An 18,314-nucleotide genomic window follows, 5' to 3' on the forward strand; every position below is an offset into this window, starting at 1 on the left:
CTGATCCAGAAGATATATACTTTGTAAGGTCTATTATGAATATTTCGAGGAGTTACAAACGGAATGACAAAGTTAATATACCTTCCATAGAATGGTGGAGGGTATAAAATCTACATTTCAAGGGTTTAGAGGACAACCCATTTAGTTAAAATGCAATATTCTAACTAATCGTCGTTTTTACCTTTTCCCCTAACAGGTTTTTCTAGTTTTTTTTTTTTTGGTCGGAGAACTTCATTTCAATCCCATTACATCCCAAGCAATTCACTTTTCTTTTCCATAAAATGTTGGAATCTATTTACGTTTTTCGTTGTGTTGAATCCAGGACGACCAATTTGTAACGGCCACTCCTTACTCATTTTCGAAGAAAAATGGACCAAAATCCGCACCAAACAGTGTCTCGTTTCGGTTGCATCGGCTTTTCAACGGATGCGGTCGGGATTTCTGTGCCCTAAACACGACAATATCGCTGTTTATATACAAAGCTGATGATAGTTTTTTATCTTCACAAATTCGTACACATTCTTTAACACATTCACATTCGAAGGATAAACTAATTATATTACAAATCAGACATGATTTAAGTATTACATTTTACGAAATATGCACTGGTTAAAAAAATAAAGACATTAGATTGCGAACCCTTTAAGTATGAACATCAACATTTATTGGGGAGTTTCTAATCTCCCTGTTTACCTCCTTCCGAGTACATACATTTTCCCCAAGTAAAATAACCACACAATTGAACTTTTTTTAGAACAAGACAAAATCATATATGAAAAGAATTTTATGTTAGATTTGGGGAACTTGGAAGGAGAAAATCCCAATCACCAATTACAGACTCCAAAAATAAATCCAGCAACCAACTTTGCCCATTCTGTGACAACAATAGGGTTGTCACAAATAAAATACTTCAAATTTAATATTAAAGATAGAAATAATTTTAATGAATGCTTCAATGTATTCACAAACATGTTGCCTCCAAGTAGGTGTAAATAATTTAAATTACAATAGGTATAAATTTTGGATGTTACTATAAACGACGTGTACAAATAAGGTAAACAATAAAAATCTAAATTCTATGATGTGCAAATAAACAAAATAATTCTTAAATACAACGTAATCTAATTAAGCCTTATTAATACCGGTCATTTCTTTAAGACTATCAATCAAATATTTGTTATATTCTTTATAGTTGACAGGGGCAGCTGATTGTACGGTCAATTTACTGCGACTCATGTCCTAGAAAAAAAAAAAAAAAACGAAACGAAATATTTATTTATTTTATAGTAATTGAATGAAAATTTAATTACTACTTACCCCATAGGTTTCGACTTTGGAACGCAGTTTGAAAACATATGAATGGAAATTTATTGAAGTGAAAATTTCTTCAGCTTCTGTGGGATTGTTTTCCAAGGCTTCTCCAATTTCTTGGGCACTACGACCCAACAGCTGTTCGCCCATATCACTGAAACAGGTAACCCAGCGATTGGAAGTCCAGTCACCAATACTCATCTGAAAAAAAATATTTGCTTTGTTGAAACTACAAATGATTAACGAGATATACCAACACTTACATTGACCAGGAGACGATATTTGAAATTGGTAAAATCGGCATTACATCTTTCACAGCGATAATGACCGTTTTGTTCATCGATGACCTTCTTATTACAGTCTGGTTGTGGGCAAGCTTTGTAGTAGGCGTTATTGCTTTTAATCAAATGTACAACAGCTTTAGTTTGGAAATAATCCGCTTTATCTCCTGTGCCCAAATTACGAGCTTCGTAGAATGTACGCCATTCAGTGCTGTAGCCACCTCCAGCTCCAGTTCTAATGGAAATATTTAATTTTAGTTACGATAAAAACAAATGAGAAATGGTATGGGTTTTCGTACCTGGCTGAAACGGAATTGGTAATGTTGGCTCCGCCACCATTATCAAACCAACCACGCAGCTTATGACCTTCGGGTATGTCGGGATTTATTTTCAAAACCGAACCATTACCAACGCTAACAGATTTGCCGCCATTGAATTCGTTGATCCGGCCGCCTTTTACCAAAACTACCGGCTGTACGTGTCCATCAAAATTAACAGCTTCATCGCCCCATATGGTAACCGTCACAGCAGCCTCGCTGGTATCTACCAAAGTCAAATCCCGTTTCTTAAACTCCTTGTTGGTGGTACGTGAGGTAAAGGCCTGTAATTCTCCCACTTCCTTGCAAACGCCAACAATATCTACAGCAGCTTTTGGCTCCATATTTGCAACCTGAGATATGGGAACCAAATCGTATTTAACAACAGGTACTCCACCATCATCATCATCTTCGCAAGGTTGGACCACAGTGTCACTGGTAAATGTCATTTCATAATCGTTCTTTAATGTAGAGTACTGTTTATTTGCTGGCTTCAATTGGCACTTGGAGATGTAGTAGAGTTTGTCGACCTCTATCATATCATAAAACTTATCGCATTGCTCGCGAAATGCAGTCGCACGTATTTCACCGGATTCATCCATTAAATCAATGCTGAATAGTTTACCTTCACCTTTGGCATTGCTCCAAGTACGTAGCGGTGACTTGCAGGTTACACGAACTTTTATAACCCATTTATTTTGATAAGGACTAAGACTGGCGATGGGATGTGTAAGGCCTGAATTAATGGTTGAATCGAGATTGTTGTTGTTGTGATTAGTGTACATTGGTTTAGGTTTATTCTCAACAGTTTTATGAGAAGGAGCTGCAGCTGAAACTTCGCCTTTTGATATGGCTTCTTGATAATTAACGGGTTCACCAATTTTATGCTTCACTTGGGAGCCGGGCATAAGAACAGTCATTTCCAAAATGATCAACACTCGCCTTTAAGAAATAAGAAAAATACATTAGAACCAACCGCAGACGAGTCAAGACATATCAAATTGAATAGATTTGACAAGACTTAGTTTAAAAACTTTTCACGGCACTAAAGTAGTGAATTAACTTTTTCATTCCATTTGTCGTTTCGATTTACTTTGGACCTGGGGCCAAATTCCCATATTCTATATCAAACAAATTTCGAAATAATTTTTTATCCGCATATTAAAATATGTGAGCATTTAGTCCCAGACTTAAATTTGGTGTCTTCATTCTCGATCAGCGTAAAACTGCCGATATATAGAACGGACTATGAAAGATGACAATTTTATAAACATATGCAGATAATTATTCTTAAAATCTTTATAATGTCAACTAATTCAACTCGTTTTGAGAGTAAATCGATTTATCATATCGTAAATTTAATAAAATCTTTTATTTGTTAAGAAGGGTTGCGATTTCATTTCATGTTATACAACATTCATGTTTGAAACACCAATGACATCTATCTAATGGAATCCGTAGTGATTAAAGGAGGAATAGTTGCCCTGAATTATTCTACATCAATTCATAGTTATTCGCACAGGATAACTATTTAGAAGGCATAAATTGAAACACCACTGACAGAGGCTTTGGAAATATCTGATGAAAACCGTAAAGTGATTATTGTATGGTTACCCTGAAAAATTCCTCTACATCAATCTATAGTTATTCGCAGAGAATAGCTATTAAAAAACACAAATCTTGTCCATTCGGAACGAGAAATAATACGCAAATATGAGACAATTATATCGCGTAATAAAAAAATAATGTATATCGGGCTGCTGATAAAATATCATATAAACTTACTTGCCGGCATCATTTTTATTGACCACAGATGTTATGTATTTGTCCACTCTAATAATGGTCCATTCTTTTAATTGGTCATCAGCATATTTCGTGTTTAACTGCGTAGCCATCATCGCATAACTATTGAAATATGTACCATCCGAAACCAATAGACGGACACGTTCTGAATCGCCGCTATTTATACGTTTAGCGCCCATTATTTGAAAAACAGGACCCTCAATTTCTTCACCAGACATCATGCGCTAAAAAATAACTAGCATTCATTACATTTCACAACTTGGATAAATCCTTCCATACTTACCGGCAAAACGCCAGTTGACAATGCAGGAATTCCGGGCATGGTTAAATTTGTTGAAATTAATTTAAGAGACAGTTAAAAATGAAATCAATTTTATCGTACTGATTTATAGCAATTTTTTCTGAGACCAGCAGATGTTGCAACTTATCAATTCGACGCCTTTGTTTAGAATGTATGCTTCTTGCTTGTAATTGCAAAACTTTTTGCATCAAAACGAAAATGAGGCGGGAATATATTGTTGATGTTATCAATTGGGAAATTTCATGTGAATGACAAATGAGTACCCTTCATGAAAGGCGTGTGGCGTAAAACAGGCGTGTGAATTTACTAGCATAATAGCGTTAACAAAAATTCGACGTACTTGGTCGAAACAAAATATATTGTTTCAATAGTCAATGTTAAAAATGTTCAACTTTGAAATTTTGTACGCTTGACGTATTTTTCGAAATCTAATATAAATACATGTGTATAAATTGTACGGTGAAAAACGTCGACAGAGTACGCATAATTTTAAAGCGTTACCTCAAATTCGACGTACTCGGTAGACGTATATGGCAGAAGAAAAAAATTTAAATGTTTTATTCAAATATAAGTAGATTTTTATATTTTTTCTTATACGACATCATTCGGAGGTTATTATAATTCGCGTTTTTTTTTTAACAATTTTTACAAATTTAAATAATTTTTCATTCAACATTTGTTATGGTTACCACCTTATGCGGTACTGTGGTGGGTATCCAGCTGCTCAGGGGAGCTTTTTGCTCAGGTCGGTTCCAACCCTGACACCAACAGTCCAAGGGGCCTAACAATTAAAAAAAGGGGACATAATACAAACATCAAAACAATCAAAAATACAAACACTACATACACCGGTGACAAGGGTGCTTGGCGGAAGTTGCACCCACACTTAGCCCACCCAACCTTGACCCTTTTGTCCAATAATTTTTTTTAAATATTTAAGGGCCCCGCATTCCACTAACACTTACCACACAATTTACACCCTATATTCCCTCAAGAGTTTACAAATTAGCACATCATATCGACTATTAACACTTACACATATAAATAATTTATTGACATATTGAGATTTGACTTAATACTAACAATTAAATATTTGCACAACGTTGAATTTAAAATTCCTAACACCTGAATCTGTCTTTATGTGAGCCAATCGCTCGGGCTACTACAGTCTACGAAGAGTACATAAAAATTTCTGCCAATCTGGCCACTTCAAGCATCTACTCCCTCCCTAATAGAGCTCTGTTAAGGGGATATTATGGACGTTACCTTATGTCCAAAATTACCAATAAGCTAGAATTCTCCCTTCGTACGACGGTCTAACCCTACGCTCAGGTATATAACCGGGCGTTAGAAATTTTCACAATATAAAAATCTTAACCTAAATTCTATACACTAAGGACAATCACACTTAAACTACAGATAATTACATTAAATTAAACTAGTCAGTACAAAATTTTGGTGTCATTCCATTTTTCATTTAAATTAATTATTAATCAAAATTCTCTTCTTTTTTTTCCAGGCCGCAGGAGGAAGATATATATATGCCACTTGGCCGCACCAACCGTTCAGGACTCGGTAAGTTTTAATAATACAAATTATTACCTGGAGATTCTGTACTTATATATTTTCTTTTCTTTCCAGATATTGATGATCTTTTTGACCTTTTCGGCATCAGACCTACCGAGCCGACCACTGTTTGAATACCGGTACTTTGGCGGACCGGGGCTTGGCCTCACTCACGGACTGGGCAGCTGCGCTTTCTTTATATAAAAATTTGCTGACCTCCTCCACCGAAAACTTGGAGGGGTCAGATATCTAGCCCTCTTTTGTTGGGGTGTTATCTTAAAAGAAAAAACACAACATCGAAACACCAAAAAGACATACACTATTAGAAAAACAGAAACTTACACAATTTTGGTCACACACACACACATACACAACAATCGGCAAATAAAAATAAAAAATTTACGAAAACTTTACTTCCACTATCTTGGTGTTTTTATGGGATCACTTTTTTTTTAAATTTTTGCTTAGAAAAATTTTTCCTTGCCCGTTTACCAAAACCTCAATGGCGAATTTTCTGTCCGTTACCCCTTTTATACGGCAGCCATTGGACGCGATCTTCCCACTTTTCCTTTTTTTTTGTTCTCCCTTGTTTATTCTCTTCCTCTTTGATCGCACTTGGCGAGCCCTATCGTTACCCATGGTTGCGTATGATCTTAGTACCATGTACTAAGAGGAACATTGGCAGCACCTTGACACCCAACCGTATCCGGTTCATTCATTTTTTCAAGATCGGCTGGAGCGGTAATTACAAATGTAAATTCTCGCTCAGCCGATAATACAGAAAATTAATCTTTCGCAATCGCGGTACGCACGCAACAAAACTTCGCCATTTTCACACAAAAAGTGAGAAAATGGTGATGTGCGTTACTGGATTGTAACATTTTCCTGCAAAGCATCAGGATAAAATAATCAATTACAAAAGAAGAATGGATTTTGATCCACACAAAAAAAACACGCTGCTGTGCTCCCACATTGACTTGGATATATGGGTAAGTATATTGAAAATTTCATTTATAATAATTTTATAGACATAGAATAAAATAACATATTTTAATTAATAAAATTTTCTTTTCAGAAAAAATGGGTACGTATTTCCACAATGAATGGCCATGTGGGGTGGCTCAGCCTACAGGGTTAGTGTGAGTGTGTGTGTATTTACGCATCATACCACCGCTTATCGCCATTGACAACAATGCCGGTCACACATACGTGTGCCGGCAACAACTACAACGGTTTGGTGCCGGTCCAACGAGCAGAACGTCGCCGTCGCAGCTGGTTTAAAAAAAAAAACACATACACAGCACAATAAATGTGTGAACGTCATCTTCATACCATTTGTATGAAGATTGAGAAACAGGTAATTATATTCTTTATATTCTTACTATTAGGGCAAATGTTTATTTAATTTTCTTTTCCTTACAGGTAAATTCAAGATTCGCGTTCGTGAAGTACCATTTGGGAAATATCTGTTTTTTCTTATTTATTGCGCAATTGGCGTGCGACGACAACAAGAAATGATCGCCATTCAATTCACAATGGACAATCTGTCTTTGCCTGTGGCGGCGTTAATAGAGGAATGTTCTTCGGTGTTGTGTTCCCCAAGTAGGTTTTGTGTGTGAAAAACTTGAACGTGAAAAATATACAAATAAGAAACAAAGATTCTTGTGAGCAAAGATTTGCGGTGGCCACTAAATACACTTAATTGTGCACAAAAGAAAAAAATAAGGAATGAAAACAAAAAGTGAAAACAACGAACATAAAGAAATATGACATTCTTGAATACATGGTTAAAAAAAGGGCTGAATGAATGAGTCATATAAAAATTGTGCAATGTTCGTAAATCTTCCCCCACAAAAAAAACTTGTTATCGTTGTTAAAATTTGTGCATTGTGGCTCAGGTAATAGTGGAAATCTTTGCGTTGTAGATAAACCAACAACAATCGTGTGGCTCTGTCCAAATGGTGGTAGTTTGGAGTGATTATGCGTTTTTTCATGTTTATGTGTTGTTTATGTTTATTTGTTTTGTCTATGACTGGAATTTTTGTTTACGATTGTGTTGTTGTATTCTAGAGACGACTCTTTTACGAAAATAGGAAAATGAAAAACAATTTCTTGGTGAAATGTTCCTTTATGAATATTTTAATTTTTACAGAAAGATAATTTATCGCCAGGTCATACAATTTTACAAATTTATTTTGCGTCAAAACAAAACATTTGTATTTTCTGTGCCAAACTAATTTATGTTTTTGTGTTTTTATTTCAGTATTTTTTTCCCAATTGAATGTTATGAAAGTGCTACAATGAATCTGCCAGCATGAAGGAACAGTTTTTCGTGACCTCGTCGACTTTTTTACGTCACCACACAACAACGTTCCCCTGTGGATCATAAACCTTCAGGTAAGTCTTGTTTACTTTATATTTTTGTGAAGTATTATTATTTGAAATATTTATATTTATTATTTGAAATATTCTGCAAAAACAAAATGCGTGGAGCATTCAGTTTTAGGCAACAATTACGTGGAGTAATTATTTAAAAAAAATACATAGAGTAGCCGAATGTTAAAAAAAAATAAAAGAAGCAATTATGTTCAAAAAAATACGCGAAGTAGTTGCTTGTTGTGGAATGAGGTTGATTTAAAGGTGTTTTGGAATTCAGGTATTCCATCTCTATAATTGATTTATAATATTTTGCTAACGTTCACCGAAAGGAATAATTTGTAAATTATTCTATTTTTTTAACTAGATTGTACAATTGGCATTCAGAATCATTCATGGGCTCTCGGGTAATAGAAGAAATATAAAAAAATAATCTCATTTAAGAATTATTTGAGTTGTTGATCATAAAAATAAGGGTTTGCCGGAGTTGGAGATATCTTTCAGTAGCTCAACGTGGGGAACTCCCACACCCTGAAGTCTCATAAGCCGGGCATTCAATTCTGTGCTAAATTAGAATATAAGACATTGGTCGCTAGATAAAACATTTACTTTCTTTTGCATAATTGTAAGCAAGATAATAATCTCTAAGCATAAATAATCATAGTCAGAATAATACCTATATAAAAAGGGGACTGTCCACAGCACAAAAAATTTATGGTATAAATGAAATGAGTCAATAAACTCCAGATATAATTACAAATAGTCATATAGTTTGATAAAATTGGACGTTTACGACACAAAATTATAAATCTATATTGCACTATTATTATATCACAGATTTATTGCACACTTCCTACACCTTAATATCTTTGGCATGATAATTACCAAGGGGTTTTCCCTGCAGAGTCTCCAACTCATACATGTTATTACCTATGGGTTTAACAATTCTGCATTTTAGGAATTTCTTACAAAATTTGGCATTTACGTTATTTTTGAAATCAGAGAGCATATGATTCCGTCTATAAACCTCTTGTCCAGGTAGGAACTTGACAAGTCTGGCTCTTTGATCGTACCGTTTTGCACTATTTTCGTACGCGTTATGTAGATTCTTTTGGACCTTTTCTCTCATCAGCTTTAATTTGTCGGTTTTGTTCATTTGCAAAATTTGATGGTCAGTTAATGATTGGAGCCGCCTAGCTAATTTGTAATCTGTTCCGCTTGTAAACATATTATAGCCAAACAACGCAAAGAAAGGATTCACACCGGTTGCTGAGTGAACTGAAGTACGCAAAGCCTGTTCAATTTCAGAAAGATACAGATCCCAATCACGGTGATCCGATTGAACATAGGTCCTTATCGCCGCCAGTACGGACTGGTTTACCCGCTCTGACGCGTTTGATTGGGGAGAATAGTAAGCCGTTGTTATGTGATTGATTTTGTATCTTTTGATCATTTCTTCGAACATTTTCGACACAAACTGCTTCCCATTATCACTATGTATTATTTCTGGCACTCCGAATGTATGAAATACTTGATCTTCCAGAAATTTTATGACGTTTTCGGCCGTTGCTTCCTTCATTGCATGCAGGAAAATAAATTTTGTAAAATGGTCCATTACTATAAATATGTAGGAGTTTCCTTTCTTTGATCTAGGGTATTTGCCTAGGAAATCAATATACAGCTTCTGAAATGGTCTGTCGGTCACTACTTCATTTCCAATTGTAGGACGCATATTTTGATTGGATGGTTTTGTTTCCTTGCAAATCTGGCAGTTATTTACATATTGCTTGACTTGGGATATCATTTTTGGCCAATAATAAAATGTTTTTAAGCGGTTTAGGGTTTTGTATATGCCATCGTGGACAGCTTCCGTAAAGTTATGCGATTTTTCGATTAGTGCGTATGTTATTTCCTGCGGTATCCAAAGCTTCCACTCAAATTCTGTAATGTCTGGATCGCAATTCTTAGTTCTTTTATAGACTTTTTCATTTTCTATGCGGAGATCTGGTAACTTTTCTTTATTTTGCTTTATGGTGTTTAACAACTCGACATATTCCTCACTTTCAAATGCTGTGGTCTCGAAATCTAAGAGTTCTTCCTCACTAATCTCTTCAATTACGACATCAGAGTCAACCGGCATCCTTGATAAAGTATCCGCCACTACATTTTCCGAACCTTTACGGTGTTCAATGGTGAAGTCATACGCTTGGAGCTGTAAGGACCAACGAGCTAGTCGTCCGCTCAAGTCCTTTAATGACATAAGCCATTTAAGACTGGCGTGATCCGTAATGATCGTAAATTTCATAAGTTCGACATATGGTCGAAATCTCTTCACCGCCAATACCGCTGCCAAGCATTCTTTTTCCGTTACAGAATAATTTCTCTGGGTAGAATTTAATTTCTGTGAATAGAAAGCAATGGGATTTTCTCCGCCGTCGTCATCCTTCTGGAATAATACCGCACCGATTCCGTATTCCGATGCGTCACATTGGATAAAAAACTCCCGTCGGAAATCTGGGTGGCGGAGCACTGGTGCTGATGTAAGGGCTTTCTTTAAAGTTTTGAAAGATTCCATAGCCTCGGAATTTATATTGAACTTTTGTCCTTTTTTGAGGGTATCGGTTAGAGGTGCAGATATTGACGCGAAGTTCCTAATGAACCTGCGATACCATCCGGCGGTTCCTAAGAAGCTTCTTACTTCTCGTGGACTTCTGGGTACAGGTATATTCAGGATCGCACTGATTTTATCCGGATCAGTTTTCAAACATCCATTTCCAATGATAAAGCCGAGATATTTCAGTTCGCGAAAACAAAATAATGATTTTTTCATCCCGATCGTAAGATTAGCTTTTCTCAGACAATCGGCCACTTCGCTCAACAGTCTTAAATGATTGTCGAAGTCATCCGCAATAATTAGAAGATCATCCAAGTAAATGAATACGTTGGACTTTAATCTGCCAGGAATAACCTTATCCATTAGACGGCAAAGACGTTGCGCCGCATTACAAAGTCCAAACGGCATTACTCTAAACTGATATAGAGGGCGACCTGGTACTGTAAAAGCTGTATATGGTCTGGCTTCTTCTTTGAGCTCAATTTGCCAGAACGCATATTTCAGGTCGACGCTGCTAATATAGTGCGTTTGGTCGATTCTGCTCAATATCCCATCAATATTCTGCAACGGATACGCATCCTTTATAGTAAGCGCATTTAATTTTCGAGCGTCTAGACAAAATCTGTTTTTCCCGGGTTTTCGAACCACCGTTGTTCTATTACTCCATGGGGAGTCACTCTCCTCAATCACCTTTAGAGCGAGCATGTTGTCTATCTCCTTGTACACAATATCCTGCACGGCCGGCGATAATGGATAATGCTTATCCTTCACAGGATTAGCGCCTTCAATTAACTTTATGGCATGTTTTTCCTGACTTGTGCATCCTAATCCTTTCTCCTCGAATGTGTAAAATTTGCTTACAACTTCCGACAACCTGATTTTTTGGTCTTCAGTTAGGTCATGCATGTTGGTATTTGCGTTTTTGGATTCCCCATGAATTTTTATTTGGAGGTCTAAATTGACTTCTTCCAATGAAAAGATTTCTGGGGCTATCTCAAATAATCTCCAGAAATCAGTCCCTAAATATAAATCCTGCTGTAGGTCGGGACACAAATACAAAATAATTTCTCTTGTTTTATCCTTGTACTCTATGTTCACTATAATCTTGCCTAAAATTCTATGTCTTTGCCCTGAAGCTGTACTTATCGCTGATACATATGGAAAAATTTGGAGGTTTAATTCTTCGGCGATTTCACGGCACTGTTTTCCTAATAGGCTAACAGTTGCACCTGAATCTAAAAGCCCTTTAACCTCTTTTCCTTCGATTTTAACCCTAACGTAAGGTCTAGGATCTTTAGTCTCTTGAAAACGCTCAATTGCATCGCATATAATCCTTTTCCTCATTCGGTTTTCCTTTTGATATTTTCTTAATTTCATAATTCTTATTTTACTCTTTTCTTTCTTGCTAGTATTTTTAGTCGGATTCGGGTTCTGTAATTGCTCCTCGTTATTGCTTTCACCGAAAATTCTTGCTTTAACATTTTCGTAGTTTTGTTGCCTAGATTCTAAGGGTAAATAATGTCTTCGTGAGGCATAATCCTGAGTATTTCCCGAATCTGAATCTAATTTATTGGCGGGTTTACTATCTTGGAGGGCTCGGTGGAACGATGGTTTCCCGTCGCAACCATGTTCTTCCGGGAGTTTTCCGAAGCGCAGTTCGAGCATTTAGGGGTTATTGTGTTTGGTCTGCCACATTTAAAGCAAAACAAACCCCTTTGTGTTGCAGGACAGTCTCTAAAACCGTGGCCTGGTTTTTGGCAGTTCCAACATAGAATTGGGTTGCTCGTAAAAGCTGCAACTTCTACCACTTCATCTATTTCTTCAACCCTATTCAATTCTAACTCCTCTTCCTGCAAAGCACTAACCCGAATAGGTCTATTTACGGGCGGAAATTGTGTTGGTGGTGGTGCTACGCTATCTTTTTTGAAGAATGTACGTTCTATTTCTAAACATTCAATCCTCAACTGTTCCACAGAATTCACTGGCAACGCATAAACTATGCTAGAAAGATTTTTCCGTAAATTTTTCTTTACTAGAGAAATCATTTCGTATTCTGATACAGGCTTCTCTAGTTTAGAACGCATTAAATTAACATCATGGAAGAATGAATCGATTGATTCTCCCGGCATTTGTTTCCGTTCCAATAAATCCCTCATAGCCTCGAAACATGTCCGCCTAGTCTTAAATCTTTCCGTTAACCCGTATTTGAGTGATTCCCAATCAGCTATGTTTGAATTTCTTTGCTGGAGCCAAAACCATTCATAGGCTGGTCCTGACAAAAGAATATGAAATTCATTTAAAATCTCATCCCAGGCTAAACGGTAATGTCTCTGGAAATATTCCAACCTATAGATGAAATCTTCGACCGACAAACTATTCGGCCTTCCCGAAAAATTCAATCCGAATCTTTCAATTCTTATTCCCATATTGGGTCCCAGTCTATAAATTGACGGTGTTACAGTGGCATGACGATTTGAGTGTGTCTGGTATTCGGTGTTGATAGGTGGAGGTTGAGTAGTGGGTGGAGGCTGAGTAGTGGGTGGAGGAACGTGGGGTACCTGGGTTTGATCCGTCGGGGGTCTATCTATAGATAACCTGGCGATTACTTCATTCAAATGTTGTATCGCAGCATGTACTTTCCCCATTTCCTGACTTACGCTCTCCTGAACTAATGACCTTATACTATTGCGAGCGTCACTTACACTCTCTTGGACCATCCCCCTTATGAGCTGATCCATCTCGTTAGGCGGATTTACTTGATCAGTTTGCATGCTCAATGGCCTTTGGATACCAGAGTTAGGTAAATTATTGGGGTTATTAATAGTCCCGGACAGATCTCGAACAGTACTATCTCTATTTTCCATTGTTTCTTCACCTCTTTTCTTTTTATTCTTCGGCTTTGGTGTTTGAGTCAGAAACCTGCTACTATCAAACGCTAAAACTCTATTTCTTTTACTTTGTCTTTTCCCTGATGTATATTCACTCATTAGAATGATCAAAAATGCATAAAATTCAGAAAACACAATATCAAAAATTAAATATCTATTTAAATGCGAACCGTAAATGGAAGGACAATATCAGTAAATTTAAAACAGAAAACGGAAATTTAACTAGTATCTATTTATCAAAAAAAAAAAAAACACAAAATTTAAAAATAAATATAGAAATCTATCAATAAGTAAAAATAATAATAACATAAAAATCAATTCAAACACAACACAATAAGAACTTATGATAACATAAACATAAATAACATAAATACGAATGAACAAAAAAAATATCAACTAAAAATTAAAAAAAAATGTATATGTATATATTTTAAACTGAACAGAACTAGACAGATATTACAAAAATATTACTTTCTTCAAAATATGAGGTAATAGGATGTGTTTTCAATTGTCTGGCAAGTGTGTGGTTTTGATTTATATAATTTTAAACTTTTTTACGAAAAGTGTCCTTTTAGGTTGTCACGGTGTATTGATTGACGTGGATTTAAACAAGTGGACAAAACATATTACATGTAAATAGACATTACGGCAATTTCCTAATTCTTGCGAAGGAAAAAGATCTCGTATTTAGAGTAATAAAATACAATGCTCTTGCGACTCACTTCGTCCCAGAGGCTATTGCACTTCTTCCCTTATGTCTACTACAGACTATTTAATCTACTCTAAATACAAACAAAAACGTAAACAGTACAGGTCATCAGACAATACATCATTTGTTACAGTAGACGAACAAGAGCTATTGCACTTGACCCATTCGATTTGGAAACGAATATCCTAATTTTTCTCAGACTTAAAGCTAATATTGCACATTTAACGCGACTTCGATCACGAAGTTGTGGTTGCGATATTCGCTATGCAAGAAAAATGCGATATTCGTTTTTTAATCTATTTTCTTAAATGGTCTATTGAACAGTGCCTCGGTGTTATTGCACTGAATATTTCGATTATTATCGTTTCAGTTTGGGCGCCATATTGTTATGGTTACTGTGGTGGGTATCCAGCTGCTCAGGGGAGCTTTTTGCTCAGGTCGGTTCCAACCCTGACACCAACAGTCCAAGGGGCCTAACAATTAAAAAAAGGGGACATAATACAAACATCAAAACAATCAAAAATACAAACACTACATACACCGGTGACAAGGGTGCTTGGCGGAAGTTGCACCCACACTTAGCCCACCCAACCTTGACCCTTTTGTCCAATAATTTTTTTAAATATTTAAGGGCCCCGCATTCCACTAACACTTACCACACAATTTACACCCTATATTCCCTCAAGAGTTTACAAATTAGCACATCATATCGACTATTAACACTTACACATATAAATAATTTATTGACATATTGAGATTTGACTTAATACTAACAATTAAATATTTGCACAACGTTGAATTTAAAATTCCTAACACCTGAATCTGTCTTTATGTGAGCCAATCGCTCGGGCTACTACAGTCTACGAAGAGTACATAAAAATTTCTGCCAATCTGGCCACTTCAAGCATCTACTCCCTCCCTAATAGAGCTCTGTTAAGGGGATATTATGGACGTTACCTTATGTCCAAAATTACCAATAAGCTAGAATTCTCCCTTCGTACGACGGTCTAACCCTACGCTCAGGTATATAACCGGGCGTTAGAAATTTTCACAATATAAAAATCTTAACCTAAATTCTATACACTAAGGACAATCACACTTAAACTACAGATAATTACATTAAATTAAACTAGTCAGTACAAAATTTTGGTGTCATTCCATTTTTCATTTAAATTAATTATTAATCAAAATTCTCTTCTTTTTTTTCCAGGCCGCAGGAGGAAGATATATATGCCACTTGGCCGCACCAACCGTTCAGGACTCGGTAAGTTTTAATAATACAAATTATTACCTGGAGATTCTGTACTTATATATTTTCTTTTCTTTCCAGATATTGATGATCTTTTTGACCTTTTCGGCATCAGACCTACCGAGCCGACCACTGTTTGAATACCGGTACTTTGGCGGACCGGGGCTTGGCCTCACTCACGGACTGGGCAGCTGCGCTTTCTTTATATAAAAATTTGCTGACCTCCTCCACCGAAAACTTGGAGGGGTCAGATATCTAGCCCTCTTTTGTTGGGGTGTTATCTTAAAAGAAAAAACACAACATCGAAACACCAAAAAGACATACACTATTAGAAAAACAGAAACTTACACAATTTTGGTCACACACACACACATACACAACAATCGGCAAATAAAAATAAAAAATTTACGAAAACTTTACTTCCACTATCTTGGTGTTTTTATGGGATCACTTTTTTTTTAAATTTTTGCTTAGAAAAATTTTTCCTTGCCCGTTTACCAAAACCTCAATGGCGAATTTTCTGTCCGTTACCCCTTTTATACGGCAGCCATTGGACGCGATCTTCCCACTTTTCCTTTTTTTTTTGTTCTCCCTTGTTTATTCTCTTCCTCTTTGATCGCACTTGGCGAGCCCTATCGTTACCCATGGTTGCGTATGATCTTAGTACCATGTACTAAGAGGAACATTGGCAGCACCTTGACACCCAACCGTATCCGGTTCATTCATTTTTTCAAGATCGGCTGGAGCGGTAATTACAAATGTAAATTCTCGCTCAGCCGATAATACAGAAAATTAATCTTTCGCAATCGCGGTACGCACGCAACACATTTTCAATTCCAAAATTGGTTTGACAGTTCATTGTCCCAGCAGCTGTGTCGATGCGTCTACCTATATTCTTCTACCATGGTAGACGTATTTCGCCAAACAAGTAAAACACATATATGTATATTAATTGCTATGTTTCAGAACTGCTAGAATGTAATAGTTTTTCCTACGATAACCGATATTTATGATATCGAATAAAACTGTCAGTTTGAATCATATTTTAAAAGAAAATCCAGCCATTTCAATGGCGCGATAATAAGGCAACATAAAAAGGAACGCTTTGGGGCATGGTGATTATTGTTAATCGTTATCGATAATATAAGAACCAATTTTGGAATTAAAAATGTTGAATGCAAAATTATTTAAATTTTTAAAAATTGTTGAAAAACACGAATTTTAATAACCTCCGAATGACGTCGTATAAAAATCTAACTATATTTAAAAAACATTTTAATTTTCTTGGCATATCAATGCTCCTAAGCGTTGATGCATCTACCTGTATTCTTATGCCATGCTGTGGCGTATAAAAGGTCGGCCAGTAAGTACGTCTGACAACCAAGTTTAAATTAAAAGAGAGTTAAGTCACAATAGTGCAAAAACTACTAAGTTTGTTGTCAAATTGTTGTTAAAAGTAGTCTTCTTGCCGACCTTACATGGTAGAAGAATATAGGTAGACGCGTCGACGCAGCTGCTGGGACAATGAACTGTCAAACCAATTTTGGAATTGAAAATGTTGAATGAAAAATTATTTAAATTTGTAAAAATTGTTGAAAAACGCAAATTATAATAGGCTCCGAATGACGTAGTATTCTTATACTACATATAAAAATCTACCTATATTGGAATAAACATTTAAATTTTTTTTGACATATCAATGCTCCCAAGCGTTGATGCATCTACCTGTATTCTTCTGCCATGCGACCTTATGTAGGCCTTACGCATTTTCGGTATGTTCCAGAAATGCAAGAATGCAAAAGTTTTTACTACGATAACCGATTTTCTCTTTATGATATCGAAAAAAATTGCAGAACTAGTAGATTCTTGCAGCTTCTGGAACAGAGCATTTGTTATGGCATTTAGCGTGACGCAATAACAAGGTGTTCCTGAAAATGTTAAAAACCAGATCATGGTAGAGAATACAGGTAGTCGCATCGACACAGCTGCTGGGACAATGAACTGTCAAACCGATTTTGGAATTGAAAATGTTGAATAAAAAGTTATTGAAATTTGTCAAAATTGTTCAAAAACTCATATTATAACAACCACCGATTTGCGTCGTATAAGAAAACATTTTGAAAATATGCTTATTTTTGTTAAAACATTTTAAAAATTGTGACATATCAATGTTCTAAAGTTATCAACCAGCTTAGCCATGAAATTGAAAGATTGAACAGTTTGGATCATGTTTTTGAGAGAAAATCCGGTCATTTCATTCATTGTTCACGCTATTTGATTCATTAAAATATGATGGAAAGTATTAAAAAATAAAAATATAAAATTTTGAATGAGTTTGACAGTAAGCGGACATAGCCTGTATTTCTGTAGTTTTACGAAGCTGTTCTACCTCCTTATTGTACCATGCATCTACCTATATTCTTCTACCATGTTTACACTATTTTTGCCTGTCGTTTTCTTTTCTTCTGTGTTTCAATCACAATAACGCATTTCGTTTGGTAGTCAGCATGGCAGAAGAATATTCTTCTACCATGGTAGTCAGCCTGATTGCAAAGGGAGCGTATGCTTGACCCATGGCATTTAGCTTGCTCTGCATTCAATCAATTTGACACATACAATGGTGCCCCTCGATATTCGATATTTTGATTAGTTTAGCTACATTTTTCAATGGAATAGTCTGAAAATACACACAAGGAGTTCCGTCTGCGTACTTTACCCCCTGGAAGAGAATTGAATTTACTCGCTATTTTGATGATATTAGAGGCATTATTCACCGGAATTGTTACGAATTTGAAGTTCGGAATCGTTACTACCTATGACAAAAAATTACTTATCCTTACACTCCACTTCTTTGTATAGCCCCCATATAAAGATTTTTATTTGAGCGACATTTTTTGAC

At 36.0% G+C, this 18,314-nt stretch overlaps 1 protein-coding gene and 1 long non-coding RNA gene across 3 annotated transcripts; one reads left to right on the forward strand and one right to left on the reverse strand.

The window, feature by feature from the left end:
- Positions 1–915: 915 nt before the first annotated feature.
- On the reverse strand, positions 916–4,219 carry LOC101893345 (replication protein A 70 kDa DNA-binding subunit). The gene is made up of 6 exons (XM_005178702.4): positions 3,996–4,219; positions 3,695–3,936; positions 1,892–2,851; positions 1,575–1,827; positions 1,318–1,512; positions 916–1,239 (listed from the first exon to the last, which is right to left on the reverse strand). Exons 1-6 carry the CDS (start codon positions 4,032–4,034, stop codon positions 1,126–1,128), a joined length of 1,803 nt encoding a protein of 600 aa, XP_005178759.1. The 5' UTR covers positions 4,035–4,219; the 3' UTR covers positions 916–1,125.
- A 718-nt stretch (positions 4,220–4,937) lies between these two features.
- Positions 4,938–15,781, forward strand: LOC109611830 (uncharacterized). 2 transcript variants are annotated; one of them, XR_009341900.1, is made up of 7 exons: positions 4,939–5,588; positions 5,655–6,568; positions 6,655–6,936; positions 7,002–7,181; positions 7,843–7,976; positions 15,377–15,430; positions 15,497–15,780. It is a non-coding gene; the product is annotated as an uncharacterized LOC109611830 (long non-coding RNA). The 2 variants fall into 2 exon arrangements; XR_009341901.1 differs by lacking the exon at positions 7,002–7,181 and having other exon boundaries at positions 4,938–5,588; positions 15,497–15,781.
- Positions 15,782–18,314: the final 2,533 nt, after the last annotated feature.

The sequence above is a fragment of the Musca domestica genome, unplaced genomic scaffold (genome assembly GCF_030504385.1).
Source record: "Musca domestica strain aabys unplaced genomic scaffold, Musca_domestica.polishedcontigs.V.1.1 1, whole genome shotgun sequence".
NCBI lineage: Eukaryota > Metazoa > Arthropoda > Insecta > Diptera > Muscidae > Musca > Musca domestica.